The sequence below is a fragment of the Oncorhynchus mykiss genome, chromosome 16, assembly GCF_013265735.2.
Source record: "Oncorhynchus mykiss isolate Arlee chromosome 16, USDA_OmykA_1.1, whole genome shotgun sequence".
NCBI lineage: Eukaryota > Metazoa > Chordata > Actinopteri > Salmoniformes > Salmonidae > Oncorhynchus > Oncorhynchus mykiss.
Genome location: NC_048580.1, coordinates 41,443,716 through 41,458,610, shown reverse-complemented (window position 1 = coordinate 41,458,610; position 14,895 = coordinate 41,443,716). Strand labels below are relative to the sequence as shown.

Here is a 14,895-nt window from a genome sequence, read left to right as displayed (position 1 = left end):
TTTTATATTAACTTTACAAGATAGCAGAGGGCACTTAAGTGATTCAATCAGCGGAGAGTATGAACCATATTCCATTAATTAGTTGATTTGTGATTTTGAAGATGCTATGTAGGTATCTACTATGCATCACAACACAGCCTGGTCTCATAGACTGGACGTAACATAGTAGATGTAAATCCGGGACACTCAAATTAGTATGATATTTTACGTTCGATATGGTTACATAATACAGAAAGAAGGTTACTTAACAAAAACAAAAGTAGGGTGGTTGGTCAGAGTGGAGGGTGGGTGTATAATGCAAATGTCTAACCTAACTCCTAACCCTAACCTTAACCCTAGCCACCTAGATTTTGTTAGCCACACAAATTGGAATTTGTAACATATCATACGTTTAGAAAATTCTTAACATGTTGAACAAATTGCAATACATAACATATCATACAAAATGGATGATGGACATCCACAAATGAATACATACCATACAAAACATAAGATATCATACTAATTGTATCCCAGATGTACATTTACTATGTTATGTCTACCCCCAAATCCAGGTTGCACAACATAGCCTTTAACCTTGTGGCCTCATGGATGGAAAGTTATTACTATTTTTCATAATTTCATAATTAATCAGCTTCTTTTTTTTAACGCTGAAAATCCGATGTTTCTATGTTAAACAGTTTTCTTATATTTCAGTCTTCATATTTCAGGATGCTAACACAACATTGAATTCATTTCAACTCTACATCGGACATTACAGGTGTATTTTTTGTAAACCCATAACCATGTGTGTGAGGTGTATACTTTTGTTACAAAGTAGATCTGTTTAAAACAATCAAAAAACACTCCGTGACCCTGATTTTGCCCACTGCAGTAAAAGGTTAATATAGTTAACAGCCTAGAGAGCCATTTTGGAAGGGGGGGGGGGGGGGGGGGGGGGGGCTGATACTTTCTTATATAATACTACAGAAAAAATGAATGCTCCATCTCAGCAAACAATCGAATCCCTTTTTTTAAAACGCCTCCTATGAATATGGCATGCAGCCAGCAGTGCATAAATTCAGGTGTGGTGTGAAGACTGTCAAATTGTTCAACATATACCGTCTTTATAATCTGCCTATGCATATGATACCGTATTCGTTCTTTCTTCTCCTCCCTCTGGTCTATAGATCATTTCATCAATTGCATTGGAGGGATCTGGAAATACTGCTTAGACAACTTAAATCCATGTAATCTTAGTTATACGGACACTCATTTAAATTCTTCCAAAGTTACGTCACGCTTCACCTATCTATTTTCCACCGGGGCAAGACCAACCAATGAATTTATAGATCTGCAAGTTTGTAAGCATATATTAGTATCCCTTTTAAATTGAATATATAATGACTTTAGTGCGCATATGTGTATACTTATAGGTTTAGACTATTTGCTTATAGGTTCCCAGATGTCTATACCACTGGTGACAAAGTATCATATTATGACTGACTTCCTAAGCATAAATACTTAATAAATACGTAAATGTATTAATAAATACATATTCCTCTAAGTATTTTAGTGCAACTCAAGTGCGTGCGCAAAATGTCCATTTATTGATCTTAAAACATGTTAACCACTCACATCATTTCAGGATTTTCAATTTAATAGCATGCACGGTTTCACATTATAATGACATTACATCATATTTAACTGTGTATTAAGGGTATGGTAAAGCAAATATAACTCGTTGCCATCATATTTGTAAGCCTATATAATACTAATAGTAATACTAATGGTCTGCTATAGCGTGAATATATCATTCTTTGTCTAAATCAAGTTGAGCATTAAATTATGTTCATATTAGCCTATGCGTTATAACATAGCCTAACTATATAACAACATCGGCAGGGCTAAATAATACCCCAAAAAAAGGCCTATTGACAACATCATTGCAGTTATATAACATTTAATAGATTTAAATGTTACGTGTGTGGCATTTTGTACTTGCATGTTGAGTCTTCCTGCATAGACAAGCGCTACAAACCTGCCAATGGAGTGTTATCTGAGAATACTAGTCGAATTAGCATGACATACTACAATGCCGCAGCACAATTTGCCACTCAGACGTTACTTGATGCAACCCAGACGTTATTTGATCCAGCGTCAGCAGTGACAGATTTCATAGAGAATCTGAGGCCAGTGAGCCTCGGATCCTAAATAGAACGAGAAATAAACATGTCGAATTGGAGACGCTCCCTAGAATTATTCGAGGTTTAATCTCATCTCGCGCACTTTCGGAATTGCATCTCCAATCATCGCGGACCACTGTAACAGTTAGTAAGCCTCACAACGCAGTACAACATCGCGTGCACATAAAGGTTATATGTTATGAGAAACACACGTCTGTCTGAGCATTATTGAACATCACTTGGTGTCGGTTAAGTTCACAACTTCATTACTAATAAAATAGGAATTAATCTCTTCTAGTAAAAGTTTCCCAATACAAAAACCTAAATTACAAGACGAGAACAAGTCAGCAACAATGTCATGATAAGTCCACGACCAATAGCAAAGTATAGCTTTAAATATCTATATATCTTTTAAAAACAATCTGCATTATATAATGGTTCCACTTTACCTCAGAGAGAGAATAGAGGCCGCAGCGTCATTATAGTGCCGCAGACAGCAAACCAGACCCTCCAATACCACAACGCCTTCGATCCACACCCGCTCTCCAACGAGCTGATATCATATTCACACTTGCTTACCAAACGATTTCTGGATTCAAATGTGAGCAATTCTCAACTGTCGTTCTGAGAAAATAAGTATTTTTGATATCTTATTTTACAAAACAAATACGGAGGTTAGGAAATAGTGCTTGTCAGTTCAAGGTCACTGTCTAGTGCACTGTCTGGAGTCTCCGGGTTTGGAATTGCTATCTTGGAATCTCTCGGCCTGTCCAGACAGGGCAGTAGGGTAAACAAAGGTCTTTTTTTTCTTAGCTTTTCTGCAGACAGGTTGCCACGGTTATGGCCTGGCAGTGAATCTTTTTTTTTTGTGTGTAAATTCCCCCCAAGAAGACCTCCCTTTGCACAACGCGGAAAGAACTGCAAGATTTTTGAGTGTATTTAATTCGATCTAAAATTGTGAACTCACATGCATGATCCAATTGTCAAAAATCCTTGGGCTACTGTTGAAAATAGGCTTCTGTTATAAAATGTTGTTCTATTAAACTTAATTCATAATTACGATTTCATATCAATAAATATGTCTAAATGTATGTAGGCTACAGGTATAATAAAGCGGCTTGTGTTACAATAGTCGGAATTTAAACACCAGAATAATGGTGAACGCACACGCTTTGAACTTGACCGTCAACGACAGTCAAGCGGGCGTACATAATTTTTTTCCTAAAGATCATGGCGACATATCATATTTGTGATGCCTTTGAATTAAAATGGAAGAAATTATAAAGTTATTGAACAATTCGGCCAATGTGATCCTATACGTAATTACGGGTATTGTTCAAGACACAGATAGGTTTGTATGTGTGTATGTGCGTGTGTGTGGTTCAGCCAAGCAATGATCAAATTACTTCAAAAACAGCTGAGAGAATGGATCAATTAATTGATCACAATCTATATATTTGAAATCATTTGACATACTGAGGCATTTTACGCATAGCCATATTGTACAAATGTATTATTCCCAATCCGTTGGAACAGCAATTAGTAACAAAATAGGTTCAAAAAAAATCTGCCAACGACATAATTTATAGCGTAGTTTCACAAATAAAAATAACCCAATAACGCAATAGCACAACTAACACAACATAAACCATTCATCGGAATCATTTAGAAAATATTCTCTTATAGCTGTGAGTGGAATATGTGAGTGGGAAAAGTCGCTTAAACTCTCAAAAACCCTATCCTATCTTCGTTATGTTGGGATTTAAGAAATGTACCAAAAATCTATTTGGACTCATAAGCAGAAAAATGAATTTCGGCTGAGCAAATTCACATCTCATTGAGTAACTACTACTAATAGGCTACACAAATAGGCCTTACCATCGCCACAACGAACCAACAATATGCGTATACATTTATATATGTATGATATATTTATATATGATAGCGATAACACAATTAAAACATCACCAACAACAATAATAACATACAACAATTATAAAATAGATATAACAACAAAAATACACCAACAATGATAAAAATACAAGCATTTTGGTGATAATAAAGCTGCATGAATGTAATATTATTATATATTGATGGTAATTGGATTAAGTGTTAATAGCCTAATAATAATCATAATTGCAAGATGCAATATGCAGCATCGTTAGATGTATGTGACTGACTGGATGAATGCAGAAATAAATCTAGGTCCCGTTTCTACTTCCGGATATTTTCAACTTGTCACCACCAGAGGTTATCAGCCCCCTTCTCAATGATCTGCCTTTGCCCTCCAGAACGCTGCTCAGCAACATGGTGGTTGGGGCCAGAGCCTTCTATTTGGTTGGGCCTGGGCCTGAAAACAACGACAGAGCTAACCACTCTAGCCTTATTTAATATTTAACCAGACTAGGCCTAAACATTAGTCAATGATTTAATTTAAATCGTAAATATCAAAGTAGAATTTTGGGCTAATTGTTATGTTCTAAAGGAAGTGTGTGCTATTTTCAATGAACAAATAATTACATTTCATTGGGGGAAAGGTTGTCCTGTGTTTTCAATTTGATTGGATGACATTAGATAGATAAATTAGATAGAATGCCACAAATGATTCACAATATCCGGTGAATAAAAATATAAATCAAATAATTTAAGCCTGAGAGGGAATGATTCAAGAACGTCGACAAAGTCCTGCTATATTTTCAGTAAATTGTCTAACCCGACACGCAATATCTAAGCTTGTAACATCATAAATATGATTCCATTTTCATAATTATCAACGTTCTATTCAGATATTGCAGCTTGAGCGTGAAGTAACATAATTAAATGGGCTAATATAATATCCTGGGTTAAATCATGTGAACATCTGAATGATTGTTCTAGATTTGTCATGATTCCAATTGTCCATTTACTTATAGTGTAGTTAGTGCAGCTACACGATGAGGGAGAGGATAGAAAGGCCTCACGTTGATAACATCCTTAAATAAAGCCCTGTGATTTGCTCGTCCAAACGTGACGACATCCCACGTAATCAAATAATGCGTGCAGAGTGAAAACAATGAGGTTGCAACTATCTTTTGTAAATGTTTTATTAGAGGTGACCAATTGCTAAATGATCCTACAATCAACTCTATTCGTGTATTATCATAATTTATCTTACCAAATACATTTCCAGAGTGAGTCAATTCATTTTCATGTTCAAAGCCTTCCTTTGCCAAATACAGCTGGATTTTCCGAACATAACAATGCAAACCCGTCATTCCCAACAACGAAAATAGTTTCTGCTTTTATAAGCCTACTTAGCGTTACATTTCCAAAGTTGTTCAAAATTGACATTGTTATTACACATGAACTCAAAACCATATATTTGTTAAGGGCCCATAGCAGCTGAACCAAACAAAGTTGAACTTTCTAGCACACAAAAAAGAACAGACATCAGTTGGCTAAAATATGCTGTCATTTGACGAATTATGCATAAATATATTAAGGAAAATGGCCATTACCTTTAGTCATTTATACTGTGGGGCGACGTCTCACTTTCCGCATATAATTTCCTCTCAGACAGAAGCTGAATGTGAGGTGAACCGTGCCTTGAGCTCAGGACACAACATGGCTGCTCGAACTGCTCACTGCAGTCAGATAGGTGGTGTCGGTGTTCGGAGACGTCAACGTTCTACCTGTCCTTCGTGGTCAAAAAAAAAAAAAAACACACACCTCATGTTGAGTGAACGAAACCATTGGTGGTTGGTTTTGAGTAGCGGGGGCTGATAGTGCGAGATAGGGGAGAGAGGAACCCACTTTGAGAGAAAGGCATGCTCTGTAAAACAGAAAAGAAGACACAGAAACCCACATGTTAACGATAGGGCTCACTCAGAGTTGGTCAGCAGTCAGGGATGGATCAGTAGGATATCCGTGCTTTTCCCCTTTATTTTACGTATTTATGGCACGTCATTAAGTCTAGCTGTCTAGACAGGGAAAATAACACCTTGTTTGTCTGCAAACAAACTGCGGGCCTTCCTTGCGACGCGCCCCCAGCCCCCTGTTCAGTATTCACGTGCTGATCTCATGTCAAGGTCAAAGTGACTGGCTGCATAGTCACGGTCAAGGGTAAAGACGTCAGAATACCGCCAGGTCCAGGCCAGGTATATTACAATACCAGAGGAGCCACATTCCAAAAAGTTTTAAAAAAAAAGGGAATCTATATGTTTTGTATTTGTTTCATAAAGTTTCGAAGCATTATCAGGTTGATCAATGATGCTTATGGCCACGGTAGTCCCGTCCGTAAGCGTTATGTTTCAAATAACAGAGAAATAGGACGAGTGTTTTGAATTAGATTCTCTCTTTCGCTCTCTCTGTCTCTCTGTCTCTGTCGCTCGCTCATTTTATGTGTGTGTGTGTGTGCGTGTGTGTGTGTGTTTTCGTGCGTGATTGCGTATGTGTGTGTCCTTCAACAAATCAATTCAAATGCTATTGGTCGCATACACACATTTAGCAGATGTTATTGCGGTGGTAGCAATAATGCTTGTGTTCCTAGCTCCAACAGTTCAGTAATTTCTAACAATACGCACAAATCTAAAAGTAAAAGAATGAAATTAAGAAATATAGAACTATTAGGAAGATGGGATGTATAGGCATTATGGACAGTATGTGGATAGAATATGTAGTATATCTGAAGAATACGTGGATATTATACTACATGCACAGCAATAGTTTAATAGGATGGCCTTGACTAGAATACAGTATATACATTTGAAATATGTAAAACAGTATGTAAACATTATTAAATTGACCAGTGTCCATTATTAAAGTGACCAGAGTTCCAAATCTATGTACATAGGGCAGCAGCCACTAAGGTGCAGAGATGAGTAACCGGGTGGTAGCCGGGTAGTGACAGTGACTAAGTTCATGGCAGGGTACTGGGTACATAGTGATGGCTATGTAACAGTTTGATGGCATTGGAATAGGCCTGATAACAATAAACAATATCTAAGAATATTTATACGGGTCCTATCAAATAATAACAATGATGGCGACGAGTATAATACAACTGCTCCAATACATTTACAGAATGTAAGGACTTTATTTGACGATACACAAACAAGGATAGAAGAAAGACTTTGGGCCGAATTATATAGCTTGGCGTGTGAGCCAACTTCGCGCACAGATCTCTAATTTACTTCAATACAAGTGCATGCACCTTTAAATACTTTCTCCACATTCCCTGAGACATGATAGGATAGATACAACCAAACATACAGTATATCACATATGGTATTACCTACGGATACGAAATGTATTTTGGAGGCCTATAGTCCAGCCAGGTCACCAGTGATACAAGTCAGTTTTCGACCTCCATCCATGTCTGACAACGTCGGGATTTGACGTAAAAACCGGTCACTAGGGGAAACAGTAGGCGCTGTTACCTTCAGGTAGGTTACCGGTGTGCCTCTGGGTGTGCCTTGCATGTTCAAATCCAACTAAAGAAAGTCGTTTTTGAGATGTTTGTTTTAATCCTATCTCTCAATCCTTAACCTTAACATTTCGGAGTTAATGCCTAACCTTAACCTTTCGGAGTTCATGTCTAAACATAACCTTTAAACACGTTTGGAACAACTTGGACATCTGCTGATGGAGATACATGGATGAACATCTAATTCTGTGAGAGCTTCTTGCAGCCAGCATTTTAGCTATTATCTAAATGTATGCCTGTTAGCATGAAAATAAAGGCACAATTATAGCCTATACACAGTGTTGGGGAAGCTATTATGAAAATGTAGTTTATCAAGCTACCAATTATTTCACACTGGAAGAAGATAAACTACACTGAAGCTAAACTAAATTTACTTTGAAAAAGTAGTTCACTACATCCAAACTACCTGGGCTAAAATAATTACCATATCTAAAATCTGAAATGTCATAGATTACAAATTGCAAGACAGATCGCTCTGGAGGTTAACGTAATGTGTAAATTAGCCTATTAAACAAGAAATTATGTTTCAAGTGAGAATTGAGCAGGTCTGATGTCGAAAAAGAACGGACATCTTGGCTACTTGACCCATAATCGTGTAATTTTAGCAAAAAACGTAGTGTGTACCAGACGTTAGCTACACCACTACATGGCTATAGTATGTAATTGACTACTGAAAACACTACCAAGATTTTAATTTAGTCCAACTACCACCAAGCTACAGCAAAATGTCATATAATTACAAGTCGAATTACATAGTTCACTACTCCCCGTGATTGCCTATACTGATATCGTCGTATTCGTTTGCTGCTCAATACCGAACATGAGGCAAGCGAATACTGTAGGATATTTTAGTTTGGTGGCAACATCATGGGAGATTTTTACAAACAAGGCACATTAATTACATAACAACATATTATTGGCAGGGGGATGTATTTTCGTATGGGTATCCTGTTGCTGTGTCCTGGCACATCTAATACGTAATTTATAATATCTCGAGACGAGTTAGACATGGTGATCTCATATTGCAAGCCTCCACTTTAAACTTTTGTCGAAAGGTTCATTCTCTTATTAAACAGTGCAGTATAGGCCCAATATACAGGCCTGTGTTAAGTGGGCATATAATATAGGCCTATCCATGCAACCGATCCTCGGCAAACCATCCAATATCAGTCATTTTTTGTCCTATGGATATCATAGACATACAAGCATACATGTCAAGAACATGCCTATCCAAAAAGCATATAGTACTCCTTTAGGCCAGGGTTGGGCAACTTTTATTGGGAAGGAGGCCACAAAAAAAATATCAACTCATCATGAGGGGCTGCAGTGGTTCGCAGGTCTGCACACCCACATCTATACCCACACATCCAGACTACTGATTTGAGCAGTCAATCTATTTGTGCAAGTTACACGCAAAAAAATGGAGCGTAGAGAAAATGCTGCCGTTGTAAATCAAGTCCTCTGCAACTCTACACATTTTTCGATGGGGTGGAGATGCTTTTTTTTTTTTGCAATTGTATGACAAATTCCTGCAGCTGCAAGTTGCCCATCCCTGCTTTAGGCCATATATCAAACGTCCCTCAAAACCAACGGCGATGTGACAAGCCCACAAGCTCATGGGGATGTGAGATGACATTTCAAAAAGAGTTCCACTAAGTGACTTAGAGGAGACAGGAAAGAAACACGTCATTTAATTCATCATATTTCAGCAACATCATGTTATTCATCATCATTTATTTAGGAAACACCTTACCAGTACGTTTTAAACACCACAATACAGTTCACATACTGCACGAAAGAAAGTTACAAGACAGTCTGTCTGCTTAGAAGGCGTGTGAACAGATCCAAATGTTGTTGTTTTTTACTATACGTAGGCCTACTATAAACAGAAAACCAAAGAAATCGATTGTGCATTTATGTGTAATACTCACTGACTTTAATTGCTTACAATCATTCCAGTTGCATGACAGAGACATTATCCTTCACTGATAAAGGAACACACAAAGGGTTTGAGACGTTCCAATTGACAACCCTGTGATACGACAGAATATGAATTAAATAATAAAGGCATTGCACTCTACATGTACAACAATAGCAGCCTTGCTTTTACCTTATTAACAAAACATATCCTACAGAAAGAAAACATATATAGCTTCTGAAATCGGGGACAGGGGCGGTTTTGAACAAAACCATTTTATCATCCGTAGCCCCTGCAAAAACCCTCTTGAGTTCTTGGCTGAGGAGAACACATCTCATGTAGTTTTTTTCTGTAGACTTTCGAGTTCATTCGTTGTCGTTCTCCCTGACCAGTTTATGTCCATATTGCAATTCTCTTTCTGTTGATGGCGCGATGAACATATCTAATATGTCTGTTTGGATTTGGCTGTCTGTTGGACGAAAAGTCCTGTAAATGTCAATTGGTTTGGAAAAAAAACACGCAATCCTTGTGTCTTTTTGAAATACAGATATCGTTTTAAATATTATATATTTATATATGTACATTCATATAAAACAATGTTTAACTGATTTCTCAATATTTTCACAGTTTTTATAGCATTTCTTTCTCTATATCGAAAAAAAAGAGCGGTTGGTGATGGCATGGATGTGTGGACTGTTGGTACTTAAATAAAATACACTGCCGAAGTATTCTTCAGGCTTGGTTGTCTCTAAGAGGTAAATTATGGATTGAAAGACGGTGGGATGGACATCAGCTGTAGTGTACAAAGGGCCGGAAATCTATCAAGTAGTAGGCGTGTGATTACTAGTCTTGGATTTACAGACAAATTTCTTCTCTTTCACCCGTCGGTTCTGGAACCAAATGGTGACTTGGCGCTCTGAGAGGTTGGTCCCGGCGGAGATGCGTCTTCTTTTGTCTTTGGTGATGAACTTGCTGGCAGCGTACTCTTTCTCCAGCTCCTTCAATTGGAGCTTGGTGTAGGGAACCCGTTTCTTACGTCCACGACGGTAGCTACTGATCTCAGGCTGCAAAGGGACTACGTCTGGAGATAAAAAAAGAGAGAAGGAGAGATGTATTACGCAAAGACATTTCCCAGCACTAATTTTGCCTCTGATCAATTCAAATGTATTTCATGTAATAATACGTTTGTTATGAAGATGCAAATATATCAACAAGGCCTTATAGACATTAAATACATTACATTACCTGGGCCTATTGTGCGTATTTAAATTGAAACATTACGCACGAGATTTTCGGATGCACAATTGGCTGTCTACTCTTTTATTGGTATTTAAATGTTTATTTATACACTTTCATCGCTAAAGTTCACATACAATAATATAATAAGCATGTTGTTATATTTATCCGGGCACCTGAGGTGTATGAGGTATTCGATAATGTTTTTTTGAGTGACAGGCAAACATATGTGAAATGTTGCATTTCTTCAAAATATGATAATCTTGATCCGTGATAAAGACATGAAACACACAGAAATGGTCCTTGAGGGTCGATGCATCGTTTATACTTCCTTGTATATCTTGAAAAAGGGATGAGGGATTTAGTAGTCTCTCTTTCAGATTTTTTGTGATAATAACATATGCGTGGCCTTGCTGATGTACACAATGTTGTAAAGTAGTTAAATAAAATCAGAATTATATAAGGGACCAAATCTCCGAAACATCCATCCTACCCCAAATATTTATTATTGTTCATATAATTTATATAAATATAAAAACATAAACAATAGGTTTTTCAACAGTGGACATATCACTGCGTAATTACACCAATTATATGCCCTGCAATGGATCTCTGAATATTTTTGGTATTGTACTGTGATGATAAGATTAGCACTTCTGGACAATAGTATTGCATTTCTTTAATATTTCTGCAATTTTCTCATCTTCTACAAATGCACTTACCTCTACCGGGTCAATTAACCTGATATAGGCGTAGCCTAGTTATCAAGAACACGTTGACACGTTGACTCGATCAAACTTTTGAGTAGGCCCATTAAAGTGGAAATAGCTAAACGTTTGATTTATGTTGGGAATTGGGATTTAAGTTACTTAAAGCTACGACTTAGGTCTGTCTGGCTGCTCAAAAATCTGCCTGACAGACCAACAGTTCCGCCTGTCTGAGTGACATGAAAGGACAGGTATGGCTTTGCTTTAAAGACGAGACTAGGTTTGGGGGGTGGGTAGCCTGGTTCCTGGTATTAAGATGAAAGATACCATTTTCGTGGTGCTAAGTCATGGTGCTAAGTGAGGCATGGTGCTAAGTGAGCTAGAAGGAATTAGAAATACGCAAATAACAGGTACGCATCCCTTCATTCCCGCTGTATGTCTTGATATCAAAATATTTGTTAACAAAACTAGAACATGTTCATTTCCTGGTCAAAATGTGTTTTGTGAAACGAAACGTGAGGAAATAAATTATTCTGTGCACGGCACGTCCGCCATGTTATGTCAAAATGTTCCATGGTAAACCCAGTGCTATTTGGAAAATAATATGGTTGAAATTCTGCACTCACACATGTTCTCATGTTTTCTCAAGTCAATTGAAATGTTGGCATCATTGTCCCAAGAATGTTTGGGATTTAAGCGTTTTCAGAGGAAATGTTCAATATTTTCGGAGGAAATGTAAAGTCTCAAAGTTTAACCTTACAGTTCTACACACAGCCACGCACTGACAGATACACAGACCCATAGGCTACACATTAACTGTGTGTGTGTGTGTGTGTGTGTGTGTGTGTAATTCACGAGCTCGTGGTCCGCGTGTGTGTTTTTAAGGAAACTCCTGGAAAAGGAGGCAAAATGGCGTGAGGACAGAGCTAGCTAGGGCAACAATTAAACGCATCTGTATCCGAAATGCACACACACATTTCACCAAGAGGTTAAAACCTTGCTGTAAACGAAGCAGTCTAGTAAACACCATGTAAACAGCATACTGGGCGGTTATGGGCCCTGTATCATTTATCAAATATCAGACTATAGGCTATGTGACAAATACAAAATAAACTTTGTTCTTCAAAAAGCCATTGGATTGTCAATAGTTACGCAACACAGTATGTGAGACAGATATTAGGCGCACAAGTCTTTGGCGAATGGAAAATTAATTCTGCCTATGCAAACCCGCCCTCGTGCAACATTGCAGACTCTGCAGAGATTTATTGGCACAATCCAAACAGTAGCCTATAGCCTAGCTCGCAAATTTGATCATACAAGGAGAAAGGGTATGTGTTCATGCCCCTGTCTATTCTGCCACTGTGTGACTCACTACCCGGTTTAAGCACTATTGCAGTCATATTGTGACTTGGAAATAACAAAGCTGAAACGAATTGTTTTGTTTCTGAAGAGTTTCTAGTCTGCCCAATATGTCATGCATGTTGTTTATTTATCAGATACATAAAATCACATTGAGTAAGGTGTTATCTCTTACGATTCATTTTTCAGAAATGGTTTCAACCAATGCACAATCCATGGTGCTGAGTTGAATTGAAGGACGTGAATTTAAGGATTTTGGGCATATTTTAGCGATCAGTGACATAGCCAACCAACCGCACAGACACTCCCCCAGTAAAGGACCCAGTGGATGAAAATAGCCTACCATGTCTGACTGTCAGTTTCATTACGCGGTGAGATGTTCTACAAATATTGCGCTGTCTCTCAATAATGTACTAAAGGGATGCTATACATTTATATACATTGTCGTTTGTATACCACTCTACACTTGATCATTGACATATAGGTTATGGACTTTGGTGTGGCACGTGATAAATGATGCGGCTACATTACGATGAGGAAATCATTGCATTTCATATAGAAACCCCGCAATTAAAATCCAATAACAACGACGTACATTTCGACGGAGGGAATAGGTTACTTCAATAATGGGTAACAATTCTAAGCTAAATAAAAACAAAGGACAATGCTGCAATTCCACACATTATCTAGACATTTAAATGTCAAAGCATATCACATTTCATACCTGGAAATGGGGATTTCCAAAGATGAGTGGACTGTGTTTGCTCCTTGGAACAGTACACCTGCCCATCCCAGCCATTTGACAGAGCCCAGTGCTGGTAGCCCTCCATAGGAATCAATGCGTCGTGCCTGGGTTCGGGGTGGCTGATCCCGGGCACCACAGACATATCTAGATATCCAGGGACCGCTTGGTACGAGCTAGCAAAACTGGGGTAGAAGGCGAACTCTTTCGCCCTGCTAGACACCTCTTCCGTGGGCAACGCGGTGTGGGGGTCGGCATATTTCTCTGCGGGGTGGTACGAGCAGGGCTTCTGCTGCAAGTTCACGTTGTGCGAGTGAGATAACCTACAACCGTAATAAGGGTTTCCAAACGGATAACCGTAGCTCAGAGATGCACTGGAGGAGGTTTGGGGAGCAGGACACTGTCGGCCGGTGTCTGGGGAAGATATATCCGAGTACACCGAGCCCTGGTGAGTCGCTATAGTGCCAGAATGTCGCCCCAACCCGGGGTGCGACATCAGGTCCCTGCAATGGGTCGCCGGGCAATTCCCGCTCAGTCCCTCCATTGTTTGGTTTTTATTCGGATTGTTTTCATTCGGGCTTTTTTCATAAACGTACATCAAGGTGTCCGCCCAGCGTGGATGCAGAACCAGTGAAGTCGTCATATCAGGGGCTGCGGATGGTTTTTAAAAGTCGACTACTCCAAGACCGACACCTCATTTCCAACTACATTTTACGTGAGCGCATGCGCAACCAAGACCCGTGTGTCCAGTTCATTAAGGTTCTGGCACGTGATATGCTAACGAGCCCGAAGAGATTGGGGCTTGTGAGTGGGGGGAGAACAGCCCTTTAAACAACTAGCAGCTCAAGTTTCACCAGGTCTTTCTGTGGAATACAGGGTCCCATCATTGGCTGAAGTCACCTTAAAGAACATCCTTAAAGGGGAGGTTGGAAACCTTAGGTGAAGGGGGACACGAAAACAATCTGCAAAGTTTGGCCGACACAGGAAAATATTATCCTGAAGTAAACATTTCATTAACTCAGAATTGTTTTAATTTTGGGCAAGATGAAAAATACATTTGAATGGTATTATAATAATTGAATATGCAAGTCTAGGCCTTGTTATGCTTTGTGTGACAGTGCCGGTGTTGGTTTCATTGACAAATGTTCCCTCAATTAATTTATTTTGGAGTCAGAGTGGAAAACGTTTAGCTTGCATGACCAAAAATAAGTTGCATATTCAGACTTGCATACTCACACAAGTGGTTAACATAATATCTTATATCCATATGCAAATAGGCATACATGCTAATGGAAATAGACCAT

General features: G+C 38.6%; 1 protein-coding gene across 1 annotated transcript; it reads right to left on the bottom strand.

Annotated features, from left to right (window-relative positions):
* Positions 1–9,290: 9,290 nt before the first annotated feature.
* hoxc13a (homeobox C13a) lies at positions 9,291–14,573 on the bottom strand. Its single transcript, XM_021567365.2, has 2 exons — positions 13,574–14,573; positions 9,291–10,628 (listed from the first exon to the last, which is right to left on the bottom strand). Exons 1-2 carry the CDS (start codon positions 14,232–14,234, stop codon positions 10,369–10,371), a joined length of 921 nt encoding a protein of 306 aa, XP_021423040.1. The 5' UTR covers positions 14,235–14,573; the 3' UTR covers positions 9,291–10,368.
* Positions 14,574–14,895: the final 322 nt, after the last annotated feature.

Excerpts from the sequence above, each read along its gene's own strand:
- hoxc13a (XM_021567365.2), bottom strand. The coding sequence starts at position 14,234 with ATGACGACTTCACTGGTTCTGCATCCACGCTGGGCGGACACCTTGATG. Across the intron at positions 10,629-13,573 it reads TTGGAAATCCCCATTTCCAG|ACGTAGTCCCTTTGCAGCCT; the intron begins GTATGAAATGTG and ends TTTTATCTCCAG.